Source organism: Plectropomus leopardus, chromosome 12 (genome assembly GCF_026936395.1).
Source record: "Plectropomus leopardus strain MGB_pleo_1.0 chromosome 12, ASM2693639v1, whole genome shotgun sequence".
In the NCBI taxonomy this organism is placed as follows: Eukaryota; Metazoa; Chordata; class Actinopteri; order Perciformes; family Serranidae; genus Plectropomus; species Plectropomus leopardus.
The window spans coordinates 29,143,298-29,164,399 of NC_142187.1; the positions used below are offsets into that span (position 1 = coordinate 29,143,298).

The following is a 21,102-nucleotide window of genomic DNA, read 5'->3' on the forward strand; positions in this document are numbered from 1 at the left end:
AATAACCCATCACAAAAGCTCACTTTACTCATTTTCACATTTACCTCTGCAGGCAAGGGTCGCTGATTCACATCGCCCAGCTGGGCCACTGAGGCATGATGGGAGGACCACTGATGCAGATATTGAGTGAGCTGCATGACTCAGGTGATGACCTGGATGCTGGAAACCTTTATGTGCCAGGTAAGCAATTCTCATTGGACTGAATAGGCGCCCTCTTGGAGTCCTGTATCTAGTTCTAATAATGTATCAATCAGTGATGTGATGTGCTTATGATCTGGTACCAGGATGCTTTTATGGAGTCCCGCCAAACACTTTGAGTGCTTCATAAGTAATGACTGAGAGGGATTACTTTTGTATGAGTCACTGTTAGGGCTGTCTGTTAATGTGTTCATCACGATGCATACATAGCCTAATGCATTTTTTTTTTTAAAAAGCTTTAATCGCCAGGCTAAATTTCTGTCTTTAATAGGCTGTACCAGGCTGGGTTTGAAAGCCAGAGCCATGATACTGGTATCATAGGAAACTGGGCGGCCCAAAGAATCCAGTGTTGTCAACTTATCAGTGTCATGATAGCTTCTCAGGTAGGGGGCTTAATAACGCTCCAAATTAAGGCTAAATTTTGGCGATGAGAAACGGCATGGCCACTTCACAGGGGGGCTGTGACCTCTGACCTCCAAATAGCCTAATGAAAATGTGCTCTATGGGTACCCATGAGTTTTTTGCTGTCCAAGACAATCTTGTAAGAATTGCTTTACCTTATTAATATGGACTTCAAAAGTGGTTTGAAACGTAAAATAAAAAAATTGAAAACGTGATTAAAAAATGTGATTAATCATGATTTACTATTGAAAATCTGACATTAATTGAAATAAAAAAAAAAATAGGGTTTGACAACTCTAGTCTATACGTCGCTTTTATGCCTCTGCACCAGCGATAGCTGTGCATGGGGGCATGTTTTCACGTTGTCTGTCCGTTCACGTAGACTCAACGATGAACTGATTAGAATTTGGTGGTCAAAGGTCAAGGTCACTGTGACCTTGTCTGTCTCATTGTTGGGAATGCACTCAACACCTTGAGGGACATTTTATCCTTTATTTTCAATATGTTTTCCTGTTACTTTTATATCACTATTTCAACCACATGTTCCCCCTGTGTTATAAATAAGCTGGAAACCGCTGGTCTGGGGTTATTATCTGAGATATCTTTGTCTCCTTGGTAACCATATGTTATTATCAACCACTTGCCAACTGCTTGCGCACAACCATTGGCATCTCTGTAGGCATCAAAAGAAAAATAAAAACATAATGTTCAACACATTACACTTATGGAATCTCGAACAACAAATGAAAAGCACAACAGTCTAAAAATAAAGCTGAATGCCATTGATCATGTCTGGATCTGATAGTCAAGACACCACAACACATTTCACCCTGCAGGTTCCCAGCATGCCGCAATGAATCATCGTTGCCACCGTCTATACCAGGATGCACCACGTGGTGCAGCGGAGTGTGTTATTCGAGGCATTCCCAGGTGAGGTGTGTGTGTCAGATTGTCTGTCATGTCTTTCATTGCACCTATTACACACAGACAGCTGTTGTGAGGTCCTGATGGTTGTTGGCTGTCAACGCTTCAGAGGGAGATACGCAGAATCACTCCGGGTCCAACAACAACTATGAAAGTATGAGACTGTGTAGGTGTGAAGATGAGGTTCCTCACATTCCCACAACACCTGTAAAATTCCATTCTGGATTTTAGTGTTGATGCAGCCGAGCGACATCCCACACAAACCGACACACTCATACTTTAGATAAAAGAGGTGTACTCTTGCGTGACCAGCAACCCACAACATTTTTACCCTGTGATTGACTGTTTGTTCCTGCAGCAGACATTCAGACATGTTGCAAAGGTATGTTGTGTTTGTACTTTACTCATGCTACACAAGAGAGCTTTCCCATTACTAGAAAACACTGATTAAGTTTGACATGCATCTGTTGATGAATGAAATGTCAAAACATTTCTTATAGCGTAGCGAGACTTGCTTTGAATTAGCCAGGCTGTTTTCATGCACTGTTTTTATGCACATCTACAAAAAGAAATGCACCACAGTTCATATGTAACTCACAATCAGGAAGGCTGCGATCATGAGACCAATGCATCAACGAGAATGAAGAGAGACGTAGTATGAAGAGTGTAGAGTGGCGGGTTGGGGCAGAGGAGGATGGGTGAAACAAACACTGAATATTCCCCTGAGACGACAGTGTTTGGGCCTGTGTGAAACCAAGTGAGCCATTTGAGGGGCACTAATTCATTCATACCAAAAGTTGTAAAAGGATATGTTGATTTGTCCAGCTTATTTGTTTTATTGTGGTTTGCTTAGTTTGTTGATTAGTTGTGCAGATTGTCTATAGTTTACTGAATTGAAGACAGGCATTAGCAAAATACAAAAAAACTTGCACGTGTGTTTTTTGAGTCTGTATAAACTTATAAGCCGGTGTGAAAAGCTGCATATTATCTCATTCATTTCTATGCCAGACTGAAAATTATATTACTATTGATAATATGATATATAGTTTACTGTTTGGCATTTTTCATAAAGTATTTTACAAGCAATATGTATTGCATCCATCAAACCAACATACCAGAAACATCTAATGATTAAAGGGACACTAAACTGATTTTCAACTAGCCCGTAAACTATTGCTACATACAGGCTAGAACTTCCGATTGAACGTCCACATTTTCTGCCCACCACCACGGACACAAAGAGTATAAAAGTGGATCAAGAGAGACACCCATCTCTGTCTCTCTGCCTCTCAAACTCAGAACAAAATCTGATCAAACAGTAAAACTAGGCAGTGCTGATGAAATATGAGCTAAGATATCATTAGCCAGCCACTATATTGTTGCTTGTGTCAAAATGACCAACAGGAGCATTTATTGGTTCGGTGCAGTGCAGTGCATTCTGGTAGTTGTAGGTTTCTACCTCTTGAGGAAAAATCAAAACATGGCGACGACCCCTTTCTTTTGTTTTCTCTGGTCCTGCAGCACCAATTTCATTTCCAATTTCAGCACCAATCAAAAGCATTTGCATCTTTCTACTACATGGACAATGCAGTTTTATGAAAAGGCCATTTTTCCAGCAGTAACGTACTTCTATAAGGATGAATCTTCACAGACTATCATGAGTTTAAACTAAAACTCCAACAAACACAAACTGAATAATTATAAGAAATGAGACTTAGTTTTGCAATAAGTGTCAAAAACTCATTACTTTTGTTTTTGTTGCACATCTGGATGGAATCAGTTGATTTTGTAGCACAAATGTTGTGAGTTTTGGCAAACACCTCTGGCTTCCTGACGCTTGTTCATAAAACTGCTTGGCAGCCAATCTCGTGTCATCTGATGCGTGCAAATGTATTCAGTGAATAGGTGACTTTTTCAGTGTTCAGTGACCTGTTCATTTGTCACAATGCTGCTATCTTATCAGTGGATGAATCAGATCTTGTTGTTTTCCTGTGAACTCTCCGATCTCGTCTCTGATCTTTCGATTGCTCCTCTGATCTGCACAAAACACAGACAAAGAAACTTTCTCGAGTATCCACTGCATCAGCATTGTCTGCGCTCGCCCCATCAGCGTGCAAATCATGTAAATTGCAGGGAAGGGTGGGTATGTATGCTGTAATTTCAATGGAATATGTGTGCTTAAATTAGAGCGCGGCGTGGTTAGGGGGGCAAATGTACCGAGGCGCTGGGGCCTCTGGCTGGAGATCGGCTGTGTGTTGTGCTAACAGACAGGGCCTTTCCACTGGTCGTGACGGGCGGTTCTGATGTGGCCGGCCATGCGGCTCTGATGACGGGGTTGCATGTGTTCCTTGACCCTGACCATAATGGACAACTTTTACCCGCCGGAAGAAAATTACAGCCCCTCAGGAATGTTGCTGTTATTATTTTTCCTTCTTCCTATAAAATAGAAGAGGACATTTCAGCGTGTAAGCCATTATAAAACCATTGCAGCAAAGCATCCGCAGAGGGAAATGGGCTTTTTGTTGTTGTTGTCCATGTAGGAGGGTAATAGATGATTAAGAGGGAGTGCAGATGAGTTTATGGGGATGTTCTGCTAAATTAGACAAAGACAATCAACACATTTGACTAATTTCTTCCTCTGTAACCCGCCTACTACACTGTAAAATCTGAAAAGTTGATTTTACTTGGACTAGGAAACCAATTACCTTGAATAATGAAAGGAACTTTAACTATTAAAAGTAGTACTACTATCTTGTGTTTATATCAGTTAAGTTAACCTAAAATTGAGTTAAAATTACTTGATTTTGTGATATTCTACTTAAGAATGTTCAATTAAATCAATCTTTCTAAGTTTTAGCAACTTCAGTAAACCAAGTTTACTGTGCTCGATTTCTGTATGCTGTTGGTTGCAAACTAGTCAATTCTAATTGATTGTTTTAAATTATGTTATACTGTAAAATCAGAAAAATTGATTTTACTTAAAAAAATCTAGGAAACCAATTGAGTTTACTCAAAATTTAGTTATATTTACTTGATTTTGTGAATTGTTGCAGCTTAGAAATGACAAGTTTAATTATATCAATCTTTCTAAGTTTTAGCAACTTTAGTAAACAAAGTTTACTGTGCTATCTGTACTCTGCTGGTCGCAAACTAGTCAATTTTATTTGTATTTTTTAAAAGTGTTACACTGTAAAATCTGACAGTTTGAGTTTACTTTAAAAACCAATTACCTGGATAAATATAAGTAACTATAACTATTAGTGTTAATTTATGTTGATATCTGTTAAGTTTACTTAGAATTGAGTTATATTTTTGTGATTTTGTGAAACTGTTCAACTTTAAAATGACAAGTTTAAATAAAACTAATCTTTCTAAGTTCAAGCAAATTCAGTAAACCAAGTTTACTGTGCTATATATGCAGATATTGCAGATCTTTTAACTTTATCATTGGCAAAATCCTCTTTGTCATGATCAAGTTAAGTCAGACTAGCGTGGTTTACTGAAGTTGCTAAAACTTAGAAAGAACAAGGTAATTCGACGTCATTTTTAAGTTGCAACAACTTCACAGGGTTATTAGTTATATTTACTTTATTTTTTCAAGGCGATCGGTTTCAAAGACTTTTTTAAGTGAGATCAGCTTGTCAGATTTTACAGTGTGCTCCTCCAGTTCTGTATGGCAGAAATGTATCTGTCACTCAGTTTCTGTCAGATGCAGAGGGAGTGGATGCCTTACATTGTATGGCAGTGTGAGTCAACGTTTTCTTTCTGAGGAAACACATGCCTGAAGACTTTCCCACACACGCTTCTAACAATATAACTCCAACACTTTAACACATCTCCTGTGGGAGTAGAGTTAAAGTCCCCCGAGTTTTAAATCATCCTGAAAAAATATCTCCTGGAGGATTCCTTCAAACCAACCTGTGCACGCTGGTAAAACTAAAAGTAACTCGCCAAAGTGGACTCCATATAAACCCGAAATTGCTTGATATATTTGGCTAGAGCCATTTGGGTAAATTTAATGGGGTCTGTAAGAAGCTAAATAGAATTACCACATGGGTCAACACTAAAACTGAGGCTGGTTTGGCTGCAGCGGGTCCAGCATCTGTTTAAAAGCTATGAGCTCGACACAAACGGGGGAACTCTGGCTCACCCTCAGCCTCCTCTGGAGAGCGGAGCTGCACACAAACAGGTGGCAGAGCTGAGCTGTTTCATCCTTCGGTGGTGAAACTCCTCGTTAGGATTAAGGTCAAGAGGTTTTGATGAACTTTGAGACACAAACAAGTTCTTTTGGTCTTTTTTTTTTTGAAGCGTGGAGATTAAGATCAGTTAGATTAGCGCAGTTTAAATGCAGGGAGATGACTCTGAAGCTCTTTTGAGGTGGGGGGATGAGCCACCGTCAATGATCATATCTGCTGTGGAGGATCAAAGCCTCAGCCCTGAGGGATGCTGTTGCCTCTTGTTGCCTCTCACCTCACTTCACCTGTCCTGTCAGGTGTGCATGAGGACGAGAGTAAAAAAAGAGAGATATTCAAGCTGTTATGTGACAGCTGAAGAGCGTAAAGGGGGAAGGAGGCAGGCAAAGGATTCTTTTCGGGCTTTAAACATTGTACTCAGTGTTGAGGTAATTAAAGGTGTCCTGCAGGCAAATCTGGATCCATCACCTCAAACAACTCCAAGGTTATTCAAGGACGCCGCAACATTTAAGGACACTCAGTAACCGCATAACAATCCTTTAATTTAACTTAATATAGTCTAAACCCTTTTCAAAACACCCATTTGGGCAATTGTTCTCTTCTTTGAAGGCACCAGCGAGGACAACTTGACATGGTCTCGGCTCATGCTAGCATTCCCATGTGACATCCCTTTTACATCTTCTTTCTCTCTGTCCTTATTTCCCATCGCATCTCTTACTGGCTACAATCCAGCGAAGACAAAACACAAATGTGTGCCAAAAAATGAATGACTGACTAATTGTGTTATCATGTGCAAGGACTATTGTGAAAACTCTTGTTGGTTCATTCAGCAAACTTTTCATGCAAGAAAGGACTAAGTTCAAATATCCCTTTCACAACTCACGTTTGCCCAATATTTTGGGGTATTTTCTTGAGTGAACCAGTCCCGCAATTTTTCAAAATATTCTTTGTTCACAACTTATACCCATGCAACAATGCAGTGTCTTTGAAAAATAAAATCCTAAACAAAACTAAACAAATAACAAACGAGGAATCAAAGATGTGTTGATTTTGATAAATGACCCCAAAGATCATAATAATCGAATATTTCTTGTCACTGACTGATTTTTTTTTTACCAATGATGGAAACATTTGGATGTCGTCTGGCATTTTGGCAGATTAGAGCACTGAGGGCGATCTACTGTAACTGTTAATAATTAACACCCCTGTCCAGTTGGTTGTGTGTGCATATTTATCAGCCATTTCTTCAAATTTAGTCTTTGATCTCACATACATGATCTCGTTGTCATGTTTGCTTTAGCCAAAGACGTTACCTCTTTCCCGCTGACCACCAACATCTCTACATTTTGATTTTGGTTGATTTTAGGTTGTGATGGCAGGTGACCACATTTCAGTATCATAATGTCTGATGCCAATGTCAGTTTGATGTATGATACAGACGCCAGATGACGTTGATATTTTAATGTTTTAAGTTGTTATGAATGAACCAAAATCCTTCATCTTGCAAACGTGTCATGCCAACGTCATCATGATGGAGAATAACGACATTTAGTCATAAGGTATGGTGAAAAAAACTACAGCGTTTGCAAATTTGTTTTTATGTTACCATACACACAATGTGGAATTATAACATTGTTAGACATTCACAATATTGTCAACCTGATTTCATTCCAAGAAATGAAAAAAATATACAAGAAAGTTACCTAAAAATGAGAACAATAAATACCCAAAAATGAAAAAAAAACAATATTAAAAAAATATATAAATACAGTTCTCTTGAAATGTCTGCCTTACTTATAAAAAAAAAAAGCTTTGTAAAACTACTAATTTCTTGCAATTTGTGGAACTTTCGTCTGAACGCAGCACAAGAAAGGTGATGTCGATCCAGGTTTCAAAGGGTTAAGGTCAGAGCTCATCTTACGAAACCCAAGTAGGATTTCCTGTGAAGTTGACAGAAGATATCGGCACGCTGTCCCAAGCTGTGACTCAACATCGTGTCCTGTTGGGTAGACCAGTCGCAGCCAGGTGATTTGCATAACTTTTTTATGATTATTTCCTGTCTGTATATTGGAGACAATAGTGATGTCATCATTAATACGGTCGACAGATCCCTAGTGTATTCTTGTTAAAACAATAAGGTGAGCATAAAGTTACCAGTAAGTACATCCTATTGTGACACATAAAACAGGAATAGCTGTGAAGAATTTCCACAGTGCTGAAATGTTAGCAGGGACACATCATTTTGAAATGTTTCCTGTGCACACACTTGGAGCCGCAGCCTTTGATTCAGTCTTGTAATTTATCGCTTGAGTGTCCTGTGATCTCCTGTGGGCATGCAAGTAAATTGCCCCTCTGTGTAGATGTTGAGATAGTGATCACAGCACGACAACCTCAGCTTTGGTGTGCTGACGGATAGCAGCTGAAGCTTTCAGACACTCGTGGGTGCCGAGAATGGAGAGGTCAATTAACCTGGGGTGAAAAGGTCAATTTAAAAGGATCTTTCCACTGTCAAATATTCAGGTCGCTCAGATACACATTAGAATGAGTTTTCCTTTTTAAATGACGTTTTTGATCATTTTTGAGAGCTTTCTTGTCTTTATTTGTAAGGACAGTTGAAGATATACAGGAGGGAGAGAGGAGGGTGATATGCAATAAAGGGCTACAGGTCACAATTATACTCGGACAGTTGCAGTAAGGACGCCACTTTTCGCACATGGTGTACAGGCTCTACCAGGTGAGCTACAAGGCCACCCTTCCTAAAATTCAATTTAGATACAATTCTTTATCAAATGTTACCTTGCAGTTCTTCTTCCAGTTCTTTCTTTTAAAAGGTAGTAGATGAATAGCTTTCTAATGTTATCACTAAATATTAAGCAAAATACGTCACATTACATTCTGCCATAATTTAGAGCAAACGGCCTTCAAATCTCGCCGTGCGGTGGCCGTAAAGATACATTACAGAGCACGTTCGCTTCCTTATCATCCATGGTTCGCTGTCTAACTTGGGAGCGCTTGCTGTACTCTACGCGCTGTCCCGGAGTGAAAAAAAAAACCAAAAAGCTTGCGGACCCTTTTAATTTGCAGACAACAAGGTGACGAAAACAAGCATACCCACGAACACTGTGAAGAAGATGAGGGAAAATTGAACTATGTCCGTCTGATTAGCATACGCAGTTAGTAAGTTCACAGGACAATATTCACAACCTAAAAACCCTTTTTATTGTTTTTACCGGTGGATCTGTTTATGTAGTTAAATGAGTATAAATAACCGAAGAATGGACACATATTCGGACGTTAAGACTGCTCCAAAGGTAGGAAGTGACCACTTCGGCCTCATGTGTCTTGCTTACCTTGCAGGTGTGTGTATGAATTAATGACTTCAGTGCTCGTGGTGTATGTAGCATGTAGCATGTGCTGTGTTGACAAAAGTTGTGCTAGGCCGGTCAAACTGTGCTGGCTTGGATGTTTTCATGTTCTGAAAGACCAGACTTTGTTTATTTGAGGTCAGACAAAAGCCCCAAATGACCAAAAATGGAGGTGTGGTCATGAATAATTCAAACCCGTTGTAGTATTATGGTGTAAGGCAGTTCTGTTTGTGGTTTGTGCATGTTGTGTTGCTGTATTCAAGCAGGAGCTGTTGCTCCACTGCTGTGGTTTACAGTCAGTGTCAAAGGCTGTCTTCTCTCTGTTTCACAGCTCTCAGTTGTGTCAGGCTAAAAAGTGGAAAACAAGAATAACATATGAGAGTTAAGCAGGCTTTATTTGTTCATGTCTGTAGCAGTGATACTCAATTTATGGCCCGTGGGCCAAATCTGGCCCCCAAAAGGGTGCTGGTAGACCCCCAACCATTTTGTAATTCACAATAAAAATAAAGTGATTCAGGCTTGGAATTGCTTTTGTTCTTTTAGTATACATAAGGTGCCAGAGTGCATCAAACAGCATCAAAATAGAGCTTGTTTATTAAAAAAAAAACTTAAAAATTTAATAAAATATGCCAGTGGAGGATTCCCTGCGCCCCTGACAGAGGTCCTAGTGAAGCTCCTAATTTCATAAAATTGTAGAAACATCCTAAAATCCCAGAAGTGTCCTAAAATCTGGCGTTTGGCCCATGGCCTCCTTTAATTTTTCAAAAGTTAGTATTAAATAAGAGATTAGATGCGAGAACATATTAAAAGAAGACAGATTATAATAAGAAATAGAGATAAAAATTATTTTAAAAATTCCAGTAAAAGTAAATAAAATAAAACCAGTACACACACAGTACAAAAAATACTGATAAAAATAATAGTATTTATAAGCAGGGTTAGGACAGAATAAGAATAAAATTAAAAAGATAAATAAAAATGTTTTATGATAAATTAAAAGTAAATTGTTATCCCCCCTCAGACCTCCCTGCAGGATTGTGATTGAAAATGTTGAATAGGTCATTATGGTCTTTTTTTTCAGTCCAAAGTTTTGAATGACTTACTGTTTGGACAAAATTGCCATACCAGCCAGCCCACATTTGGATTTATTAATCCCACATAAAAGCCCCTGTGTCATTTCAAAAGAGATTTTTGTGTTTCTTAAAAAAAAAATCCGATCTATTCCTGTAAGATCATCATATCTGAGTTTAAATAGCTTAATAACTAAATAAACGTTATGGTTGTCTGCACAAAAGCATTTGAGCTGTTAATGATCTTACGTATGTCCCAACAGCTTTTTTTTTTCATTGTGAAACACTAACTGTTACAATACCTACCAGGCCATAAATCAGTCTTGATAATTATAGACAGTAATCTCTGTAATTACTCTGAGGTAGGCAAAGATTGTGTCTCCATGTCTGCACGCCTCACACCACATTACAGGTTAATCAACGTGGGAGGCAGTGGGCGGCAACCACACCTCATAATACGCAGCAGTTACTACATCAGAATGTGATATGAAGACATACTGACTGAAGAAAGAGCATCGGTTAATCCAGTTAATGATGTCTGAGATTAAGTGGCATTCTCAACATGTGAGTTTATTTTGGGAGCGTGTGTGTAATTTACATTTAAAGACTTTTTTTTCTTTAACATAAATGCTTCAGGATGTTTGAATTCTGTGTGCCGTATGCAGAAGCACACAGTAAGCTAACCACGTGTGCAACCACCCTACCCCAAATCATAAATGGGGGCAGCTTTTAAAGCGCTCTGAAGAGACCCCATCATTGCACCACTGAAATATATACCCATCAAACAAGCTATTTCTGGTCTCAACTTCTTCATGTGGTTGAATTTCTATTTTTGCCTCACCCTTGAATTCTAACTGAATGATATTGTATACCCTGACCGTACTCCCTGCGCAAATTATATGAGGGGGAATCATCTGGAGATAGGATGAATCACAGTAGGTTATCGTAACCAGCACAAAGTCGTGCACCAGTCGTCTTCAAACCCCTGTCCCCAGGATGCGTCCCAAAGGTTTATTTTTACTCAGCTGTGAATGGTTATGGCAGCAAACCGCCATATGGCTGTAAGATTGAGTGGTCTTGGTGGAAAATGGGGACGGAAATTATAGAGGGAGAGCTGGTGTCACACAGGCCTCTCATTCCACCTCTTCTCCTGGAGCTGATTGGGTAAATACAATCTGGGACTGGGGAGCAGTTACTGGTCGGGTTCATGAGGATACTGGTCATCACCTTTGCCTGGGGTGGGTAGTAATGTGTTACAAGCAACACGCATAAGTAAAAAAACAGAGATTTTTAAGGAGCAAGTACTCTCAAGTTCTTCTCTTAAAACTTTTTCTCTTTACTTGAGTATATTTTTAATTCAGTAATCTACTTTTTACTTAGCTACAGTTATACCTTTGTTACACTAGTCCGCTCTAAAAGCAGGGATTGAGTGTTGAGCAGGAGTGTCCAAACCTTTGTCATTGGGGGCCAGATTAATAATCTGAAAAAACTCAAGGGCCAGTTGATTCCTGTGTTATATGGGTTACGAAAAGAGAAAAAAAACCCCACAACAAACGCAACTGAAAAAGCTTTCAACTCCTGAAAGTGGTGGCCCTCACTGTCGACGCTGCTTATTTATTTTTTGGGCTTGTTTTGTTGTCTCTTCATAAAAACACACTGTGTCTGCCTGTGTAGTTCCTTCTTGGTGCATGTCTACATCTGTATGATAGTCCTGCCATGAGAGGAAAAAAAACTGAAATAGTGCTGAGGGATTTTGCTTGATTAACTAATACTGTGTGGTGGGCCACATATAGTATAGTTTGAAAGACAAGCCACGGGCTGTTTAACATCTTTCTGAGGGCTGTGCTTGGCTTCTAGGACAGACTTTGGACATGCCCAGTGAGGAGCAACTCCACTGCAGATGCCGATGACAGAGCAAAATCTCCAAAAAGTGTATTTTAAGTCATTTCTAAACTACAGTAGCTGAAAGAGTGAAGAAAAACACTCTGCTAATGTTACAATGGACAGCAATACAAATGAAACTGACACACAGGCATACAGCACAACAGGGTTTTCACACAAACTGTTTGTGCATTGTCCTACGAAAAGTAATGCTCCCAAATTCGTATGTGTCCTATGTACTTTGAAAGACTGCGAACCAAAAGACCAAACCAAAGAAAGAAAGAAGAAACCAAAGAACCCAACAGTGTTTCTTTTCCTAAACCTGAACATAGTACGTTTCATTGCCTAAACCTACCCTCAGTAACTGTACGTTGAGGATGTAATGTTATTGGTGGGGCACTGATTCGTATGATATCATACTGTTGTGCATGCTTTTTTGTAGGATATCATTCGACCCCTTCTACACTGTAAAATCTGTCTTTATTTTACTTTAAAATATTTAAGAAACCGATTACTTTGAAAATTGTGACTAACTATAACTGTTGGTCTTCATTCATGTGTACTTTGTATCTAATCTAATATTTACTTAATTTTGTGCAGTTGTTGCAGCTTAAAAATGACAAGTTTAATCAAATCAGTCTTTCTAAGTTTTAGCAACTTATGTAAATCAAGTTTACTGTGCTATCTGTACTCTGCTGGCTGCAAACTTAATCATATTTGTATATTTTTAAACATGTTAAGAAAGCAGAACTTAAAGATCTCTTAACTTTATTATTGGCAAAATCCACTTTGTCATGATCAAGTTAAGTCTGACTAACTTGGAAAGAACAAGGTAATTTCACTTGTCATTTCTAAGTAGAAAAAAAGCGTCAAAATTAAGTAACTACTGCTAAATTTTAAGTAAACTTAACAATTTGATTTAAAGTAAATATTAATTACGTTTTTTTCTTTTTTTACTTTTTCATAAATGAATGAATTCATAAATGAATGAATGAATGAATGAATAAATGAAAATTTATTTCAAACGTGAAAACAAAATAACAAACAAACAAGATTAAATTAGTTCCAACAAATAAGCAGAATAAAGTGAAAAGCATGTTACAAAAAACAAACATTTCCATTTACAAGCACTGACATGCCTGGTAAGGAGAAGGAAGAAGTTTACACTTATTTAATGCTCATCAAAATGGGTGAGGATTATTAATTAAAAAAAACTACCCACCACTGGCCTTCGCAATCTGAGAGTTTTTATTTGAACGTTTCATTCAGAGAGTTGCAGTGGGCTTGCTCTTTTTCATCCGAGTCTCACTTCACATTGACCTCGTGTTGTGGATAACATGAAGATCCTGCTCTTTTACCACAAAAGGATCATGTGACAGGCCGCGCCACAAATGTCCATGTGCATGTCGTGTGAATAGTTTTCTTTTTAAAGTCAAACAAGTACAACACGTCTAAACAACGGAGGATGTTGGGGTTTTATATATATATATATATATATATATATATATATATATCTGTAGGAGGCTGAAATGAAGAAAAATGATAATGGGGTTTGGTTAGAATAAAGTTTCGAATCACATAAGACAAACTGAAAATGAAAACTTCACTTGCAGTAAAAGTCACAATCTGACAGATCTGAAGGCAAATCCTCCTCTGTTTTTATGTCTTTTTATGTCTCCTTCATGTAATCCTTTTATGTTGGGGAAAGTATCTCTCAGACTTTTCCTACGTGGGCTGAATTTTAATGTCATTTCAATTTGTTTCGTAAGACAAAGTTTTGTGTGAGCTAATATTATTTAGCAGCCAAACACACACATTTTAGCTCCACACCTGGGAGCTGCGATGGATTTTTTTTTCCACTGGGTCATCAGTAGCACAGCTGGAGCAATTTGAGTGTTTTGATTATGAGCTCTCGACGGTAGTTGTTATGGCAGGACGGAGCGTTCACTTTCTCCTGCCCGAGCTGTCACCGCGCATCAGGTCTCTGAGTAATTCTGTGTTTTAAAGTTGCTCATGACTTTGCCCTTTGATGTCGAGCGTGTTGTACATGGCCTGATAGTCTTGGAGAGTTTGTTGTGGCGCAGGACACACTGTACTTTTGTGCGTGTGTTTACTTTGCTGCTGTCTACCCAGAGCCCTTTTCAAAGAGGCTGTATAAACAGCAGAGCCAAACAGATTCAAAATGAGGCACAATGTTGGATCCAAAAAACATTTCAGTGAGCAGGGTCATCCTCAAACGTGAGCTCATTGATTTGACTGTAATTACGCTTTGAAATAAGCCATTGTCGCCCGTTAATTTAAGTGGAGTTGCCGTACGGGGACAATGAAGCCCCGCTGCAGAGCGTCTAGCGAGTGACACTGATGTCAAACACATGTTTCCCCCCGCAGCCCAACAGAAATAGACAAGCCTATTTAGAGGGCTGGTTTGCATGCAGGCTCCAAGGACTGATGTTTGCAATCTGGGAGCCACAGTGGGTTTTTACATGATCAGTAATTCAAAAAGTGGTCGGCCAAAGAATTCATCTTGTGCCTCTTTGTTTTGCTGTTGCCATGCACTTGTGCTAAAATATCATTTGGTGCAACAGGCCGGCATTAAGACAGCAGAAAGTATGTCGGACGGCGTCCAAGGCCTATCAAATGTCCAGAGGAGCGAGAGACGGGAAAACACAAATATTTTCAGTAGCAGGGAGCGAAACCAAAAGGCGCTCTGGTGGACAATCAGAGTGAATTAGGGGGTTTCTCATGAGCGTGTCAATGTTTATTACAGCTGTTACTGTCCAGATAATATCCAGATGTAGATTTTTAGTTGGTTAAAAAAGCAGTTTGAAGGACAGGGAGTGGAGGTTTGTGCTCTGTGGTGCTGCAGAAGGTCTGCGATTGTCATTATGCTGAGTGCAAGGTGTCTCTTTGCCCGCTGTGCACTTGTCTTTCTTTATTCAAATATGAAAGAAGGTAACTGAAAGCTCCTACAGGTCTTTGAACTTACATCTAACAGCCAGGTGTCCTGCGTTTTCTCAAAAGAGGACAGACAAGGATTTTACTCTCTTTTGTGCCACAAGAAAAGGCTTCTCAATCAGCATTCTGCCTCAAGCAACATTTGACGGTTTTGTTCAGTGACTGAGAAGAGTGAAAGATTTCCTCCTTTGTGATAAAACATAGATTATACTTAGTGCTATGAGAACACACAACGTGATTCTTTTTATTTTAATGTACATGCTTTTTTTTAACAACACAACTTCCTTCTCATACGAGCCGGACACATCTGTACTTGTTTAGTTGGTGGGGGAGGTTGCTTGCCTTTTGAGACCAGCACCATTACAGACAGCTGTCAAAGAAAAACATAATTCAAACTGCCCTGCAGATTTTGCCTCAGGTCGCACAGAACGGTCATGTCATGTTCTCATAATCCTTCATCAATGCGGGGCATGTCATGGCACAGTAACTCCAGAAAGGAAAGACAAACATGTAAATATAGAGATAAAGAACGACCGGGGGCATATTTAGAAAGCTATGCCTCTCGTATTGACATCCAGTTTAGGTAAGTGTAAAAGAAGGACACATTTACTAACTGACTAAACAAACAGAGCTCCACTGACAGCAGCATTTTTTTTGTTTTGGATGCCATGACAGTATCCAGGGGTGTTTTCCAGGAATATAAAAAGCAGAACTCACAAAGTCGAGCTAAAAAAAAAAGAGGTTAGACTTCCAGTTATTGTTAGAGAACCGGCTCTGTAATACATGCTGTATATTAGTAACCTCTGAGGTCCCATCCTCTGTTTCTAAACATATCCATGACTGATTCATGAAGTATTTGAAGCCGTTCGATATAAAGGTTTCTCACTAAGTAGCGAAGGATGTAATACTGTAAATGTGATGTGACAGGTCCTATATATAGTACAGCGTCTCTCAGCCTTTTTGGTGTGTGTTTAAAATAGAGTTAAAATAATTAGCTAATTGATTTATTAGTCAATGAACAGAAAATTATCCGTCTTGATAACTTTAAGCTTTGAAGTAATGTTTCAAGTAAAAAAGGCATACATTTTCTAGTTCCAGCTTTTCAGTTTTAAGGATTTTTGGCATTTCCTCATTCTGTTGGTATGGTTACTTTTGAAATGTAACAGGTTACAGACTTCCAGTTACCTGGATAAAACATGTAACAATGACTTCATATAACTTATCAAAGTAATGAAAGTCATTACATTTAATTTCTTTTTGATTACATTTTAACAGATGTTTTGAAGTGGAAAAAAAAAGATGAAAAATGAGATTACCCTTGCCAAAAAAGGGCATTCCTGCATGGTAAAAAGATGCAAAGTAACAGAATGAATGTTAAATTCTACCAATATTTTGAATAGTAACTGTGATATAATTACATATTTTTTTCTCAGTAACTGAAAACAATTACATTTATTTTGTAACTAGTTACTCCTCGACACTGGAAAATATATATCTTTGGGGTTTTGGTTTGTTGGTTTGGGGTATTTATTCGACTTTTTTTTATCCTTTTTCTGGAGTTTTAATGACAAAGAAATTAATCCAGGCCAGTAATCAAGATTGAAAATAATTAGTTACAGACTTTAATGTGTCTACTCATCACAGCTTTTGGGCTTAGTGTTGCAGTGATTTTTCTTGGGTTTGTCTTATTTGAAGGATTTTTAGAGGCCTAAAGTAGAGTATAATTTTTCAGTATGCCAGAATAAAAATTCAAAATTTGAAGAAAAGTTACTATAAACAATCTAATTTAGCAACACTTAGTGATGTAGTGCACGCCACCTCCGTTCCTGCACAGTAATTGTATAGCTGGGGCCAACACAGACTGTAGTGGGGAAGCAAAGAATCCAGGAAGTATCTTGGTTCCAGCCAAGAAATTATTTGAGACATAACTGACTTTAAAAAGCTAAATATTCTTCTTACATATCCATTTTTATACAGATTAAGCTTAAAAAATGCATTTAATTACTGATATTTGGACAGAGCCAGGCTTACTGTTTCCCCCAGTTTCCAGTCATAACGTTAAGCTATGCTAACTGGTTTCACTACAACACATGCGAGTCATCATGATCCTGTAATCTTACTCTGTAAGGAAAAATAATATTTCCCAAACTATTCCTTTAAACATCTGCTGACCCTTTTGATTTATGCTGGGACCACTTGGGGGGTCCGACCCACATGTTGGGATCCACTTCTCTGCTAGTCCGTAATAATATGGTCTGTGTGTTATGAAAGGTTGATAATAAGGTTGTACGTGCTTTACTGTACTTGCTGATCTTTCAGACTTTGGACTCAGCTGCTGATGATTCAGTTTCCAAGGCAAAGTCATAACAAAACACTTGTTACGTGAGATCTCTTAACTGGGAAGTAAATAAAGTAGAGGTGCCAAGTGTTTACTCTGAGGTGCACTTTGACCTGACGACACTACAAGGAACTGAAGGCTGTGATGAGGCTGTGTGACCTCCTGTCACGTACTGCAGTGGGCTGCATCTGTCAGCGATGTGTGGGCTGGAGACGCTGAGAGATTACAGCAGTGTCTCAAGGTCGGCCAGGTTGAGCACTCAGCTATATGCTCTTTAAACTAATATTGTTCTACAGTCTACACAGGGGGATGGAAATTTCCCTACACTTGAGGAATACCCGGCTGTAAAGCCAGCACGGACCACACACCGTGATCCTTTTTCAGCCAGTGTAACAACTATTTCAGGTTTCTGTGGGAGGAAGTCCCTCACACTCCGCTGCTTCACCCTCAGTGAAATACCTTTTCTCCACTTACTGTCTCAAAGTGACTCAGCAACTATTTGTATTTCACAACTGAAGGTGAGAGGCTGCACACAGGCGATTATAGGGGCACTTTGCGTGCCTGAGAGGGGAACGACCTGTCTTGACGTCACGCAGGGATCAGAGTACTGATGCGACACGCAAGGATTTCCCTCGGTTGCTAGGTGCCGGGGTTCCGTGTGTGGATAAACACGGGGTTCCTCGCGGCACACCTGTGTTTGAAGTCGTCACTGCCACGCTGTCAGACCTCTACCTGTTGCTTCATCGTGCTGTTGAGTAACCATAGTTATTTTCCATGACAGTAACTACCTTGAGTTATCTCCTATAAAATCAGCAACAGTAGTGAAACACTGACATGGCAACCAAATAACGCCACGAGGGGAAAGGTGAAGCTTTTTTTCATTTACCTGTCACCTAGTTATGCTGTAGGCATGAGTAGGTTCATTTATTTTGTTTAAGCTAAAATCATGCACTATTCATGCGGTTGAGGAAGAAAATCACTGGGTTACAACAGTGTTTATTATTATAATTAAAGTTGCTGTTATGCTTTTACAATTACAATATTTAGAACCATAATTTTTACGATCAACCCTGATCACCTGGATCAATTTCAGTTTTCTTGGGCTGCATTCAGATGCCTTCCACATGAATTTGAACCTCTGAAACCTGAGAAAACGTGTTTGATTTCTTTTAAAAACATGGGGAAAAAGGCAATGAGAATGTTTGAAAAAAAAAAGTCCAAAAATTGCAAAAAAAATTGTAAAAGACAACTAGAAAATGATCCAAAAAATAAGATGAAGGTATTATTAGATATTATTCTAAAAAGTGGGAAAATGTCCTAAACACCTATAATTCTTATAAATCTATTCTCTGTCACAGAAAACAATATATATTTTTTTTATTTTAACTACTTTAATGAGGTCATTTTCATCTATTTGTTTTTGGTTTTTAATTTTTCTTGTGCTTATTTTCAGGTAATTTTATTGTAACTTTTTTTTGTAATTTCTTGCTTATTAATGGGCCATTTCTTGTTGTAAGTTGCTCTTTGCCTTCCCATTTCTGTAAGAAATCCAGCCAATTTGCTCATGGTTCAAAGGGTTAACTGAAGCTTGTATTCCAGAGATAATGGAGTAAATTAAAGTGTCAGTGTGTAGGATTTAGGGGGTATTATTTGCAGAAATGGAATATAATATAATCAGGAATGGAATAAAATAGAATAAAATAAAATGTTTTCTTTAGTGTATAATCACCTGAAAATAAGAATCCATGTGTTTTCGTTACCTTAGAATGAGACATTTGCCACATTGCCATGTTGCAACGCCATAGTTCTACAGTAGCCCAGAAGGGACAAACCAAACACTGGCTTTAGATTGGGCCATTCACATTTTTGCGTAGGTCACCATAATTTGCAGCCCCTCTATGATGAGAATGTTATAAAAAACAAAATTTTTTAAACATTAAACTGTTTTTTATCAGTTTTAATCATCTGGTCCATTTGTTTTGGGGAAGATAAGACCTCTGCAGATAATTGGGCCCCCGCTAAAAACCTCCTGAACAATGGGAACACTTTAGAAATCCTAAAAGGGAGAAGTTTCAGCTGGTTGCAATCTTTCCTCTAGTCACCACTAAATGCCTCTTAATTCCCCTAAATTTGACACACTGTTCATTTAAAGCTAGTATTTCTTATTTTTTTTATTATAAACTATCATGAAATTAGTAAATACTGGTTTAAATACATGCATTGAGATAAACTTTTGACTATATGCTTTAAATGTTTTTAATAGAGGGTAGCTTTAAATTTAAAGTAATAATTTAGAGGGAAAATTTATATACATGAATCCTTTTATTTGAATTGATTGAAAATCACAGTGTCTCAGTCTTTTATCAATGTTTAAATTTAATAGTTTAACAGTGTCTCATTGTAACTTAATGCATTTACTCAAATACTGAACTTCTTAGTAAAATTTAGAAGGTATTTTAACTTTGAGTATTTCCATTTCCATTTTACACATTTTTACAACTTAAGATACAAATCATATGATGAGTTTATTATATACTGTACTGAATTTTATCTAGAAAGCTATGTATAGACTCATACACAGAAGTAATCTCTCTCAATCATCACTCATGACTCACTCTCACTGTCGGTGTGTGGCGCTGTATGCATCTGCAGACTCTGCCCTCTGCATGAATTGACTTATCTTCTTCTTATTTTGTTATGTTTGGGATGTTCCTGGGCGCGTCGCACCACCAGCCTGCAGGTGAGGTTGGAACTATGTAAAAAGGCAGCTACCAGGTGTCAGACTGTAAGCAGCAGGCATCCAAGAGAAAGCACAAAACTCACGAACACGGTGCTTAAAAAAATGCACATACCAGTATAGTGAGGTGAAACATCTGGGTTTGTTGGCTATTTTGTTGGCTAATTGGCATGCTTACCTTCAAAAACTCAGGAAATAGGCAATAAGCAATGATAGAAGAAACAACCCCCCAAAAAAATAAAAATAATAATTTAGTTAGTTTAATTATATGATAGTTTTTAAAAATATATATTTTTCTAAATTTACAAATTTCTTGCACTTTTTGGAACATTTCTTGCCAAAATGGTCAATGCCCCCCATGTTTTTTAAATGAATTGCACAAATTTGCTTAGGGTTCAAAAATAGGAGTTTAGGGTTAGGGTTTAAAATACTTGTGAAAGGCAGTTGAAAGCAGCACAAGAAAAGTCATAATGCTCTAGGTTTCAAAGGGTTAAATACATACCATAAACAATACATATTAAAGAATCAAATTAGCTCCATCTAAACCAATTACCAATAAAAAGCTGCATGAGGGCATTAGTGCTGATTAGTCAATAATTTTTACATTTGATAATATAACACTGACAAGAGCCATTTTACAGCACAGTTAGTTTTCTTACATTTAGTACTTTGAGTACATTTTATAAATAAAACTTCTGCACTAGAAATAATATTTTGAATGCAGGACTTGTGATGATGCATATTTTTAATACAAGCTTATCTCTACTTTAACTTAACTTCTGCTTCAAATGATGATTAGCTATTTCATAATTCTTCCAATTTGGCACATTTTTAACATAAATGAAGAACTTCTATGAGAAACATGTTATGATAACCCTATGGGTAATCTTAGTTAAAAGACTATATGTTTATGTTAAATATTTGTGAACATAAGAGAGGATACTCATGTTTTGCTGCAGCCAAGCCTTCTGTAAGCAATGTTGCAACATGAGTTATATGTCAGGTCTCCCCTCCGACTCCCCAGAGGTTGAATTTGCTT

The 21,102-nt window shown here is 38.1% G+C and overlaps 1 protein-coding gene across 1 annotated transcript in view; it reads left to right on the forward strand.

Moving 5' to 3' along the window:
* Positions 1 to 21,102, forward strand: part of LOC148188126 (uncharacterized) — an 87,736-nt gene that overhangs the window by 43,219 nt on the left and 23,415 nt on the right. Inside the window, exons 2-3 of the mRNA XM_088085758.1 lie at positions 53 to 180; positions 1,437 to 1,530. Coding sequence (XP_087941884.1) covers positions 96 to 180; positions 1,437 to 1,530 — 179 coding nt within the window. The 5' untranslated portion in view covers positions 53 to 95. The remainder of the gene's footprint in view (positions 1 to 52; positions 181 to 1,436; positions 1,531 to 21,102) is intronic.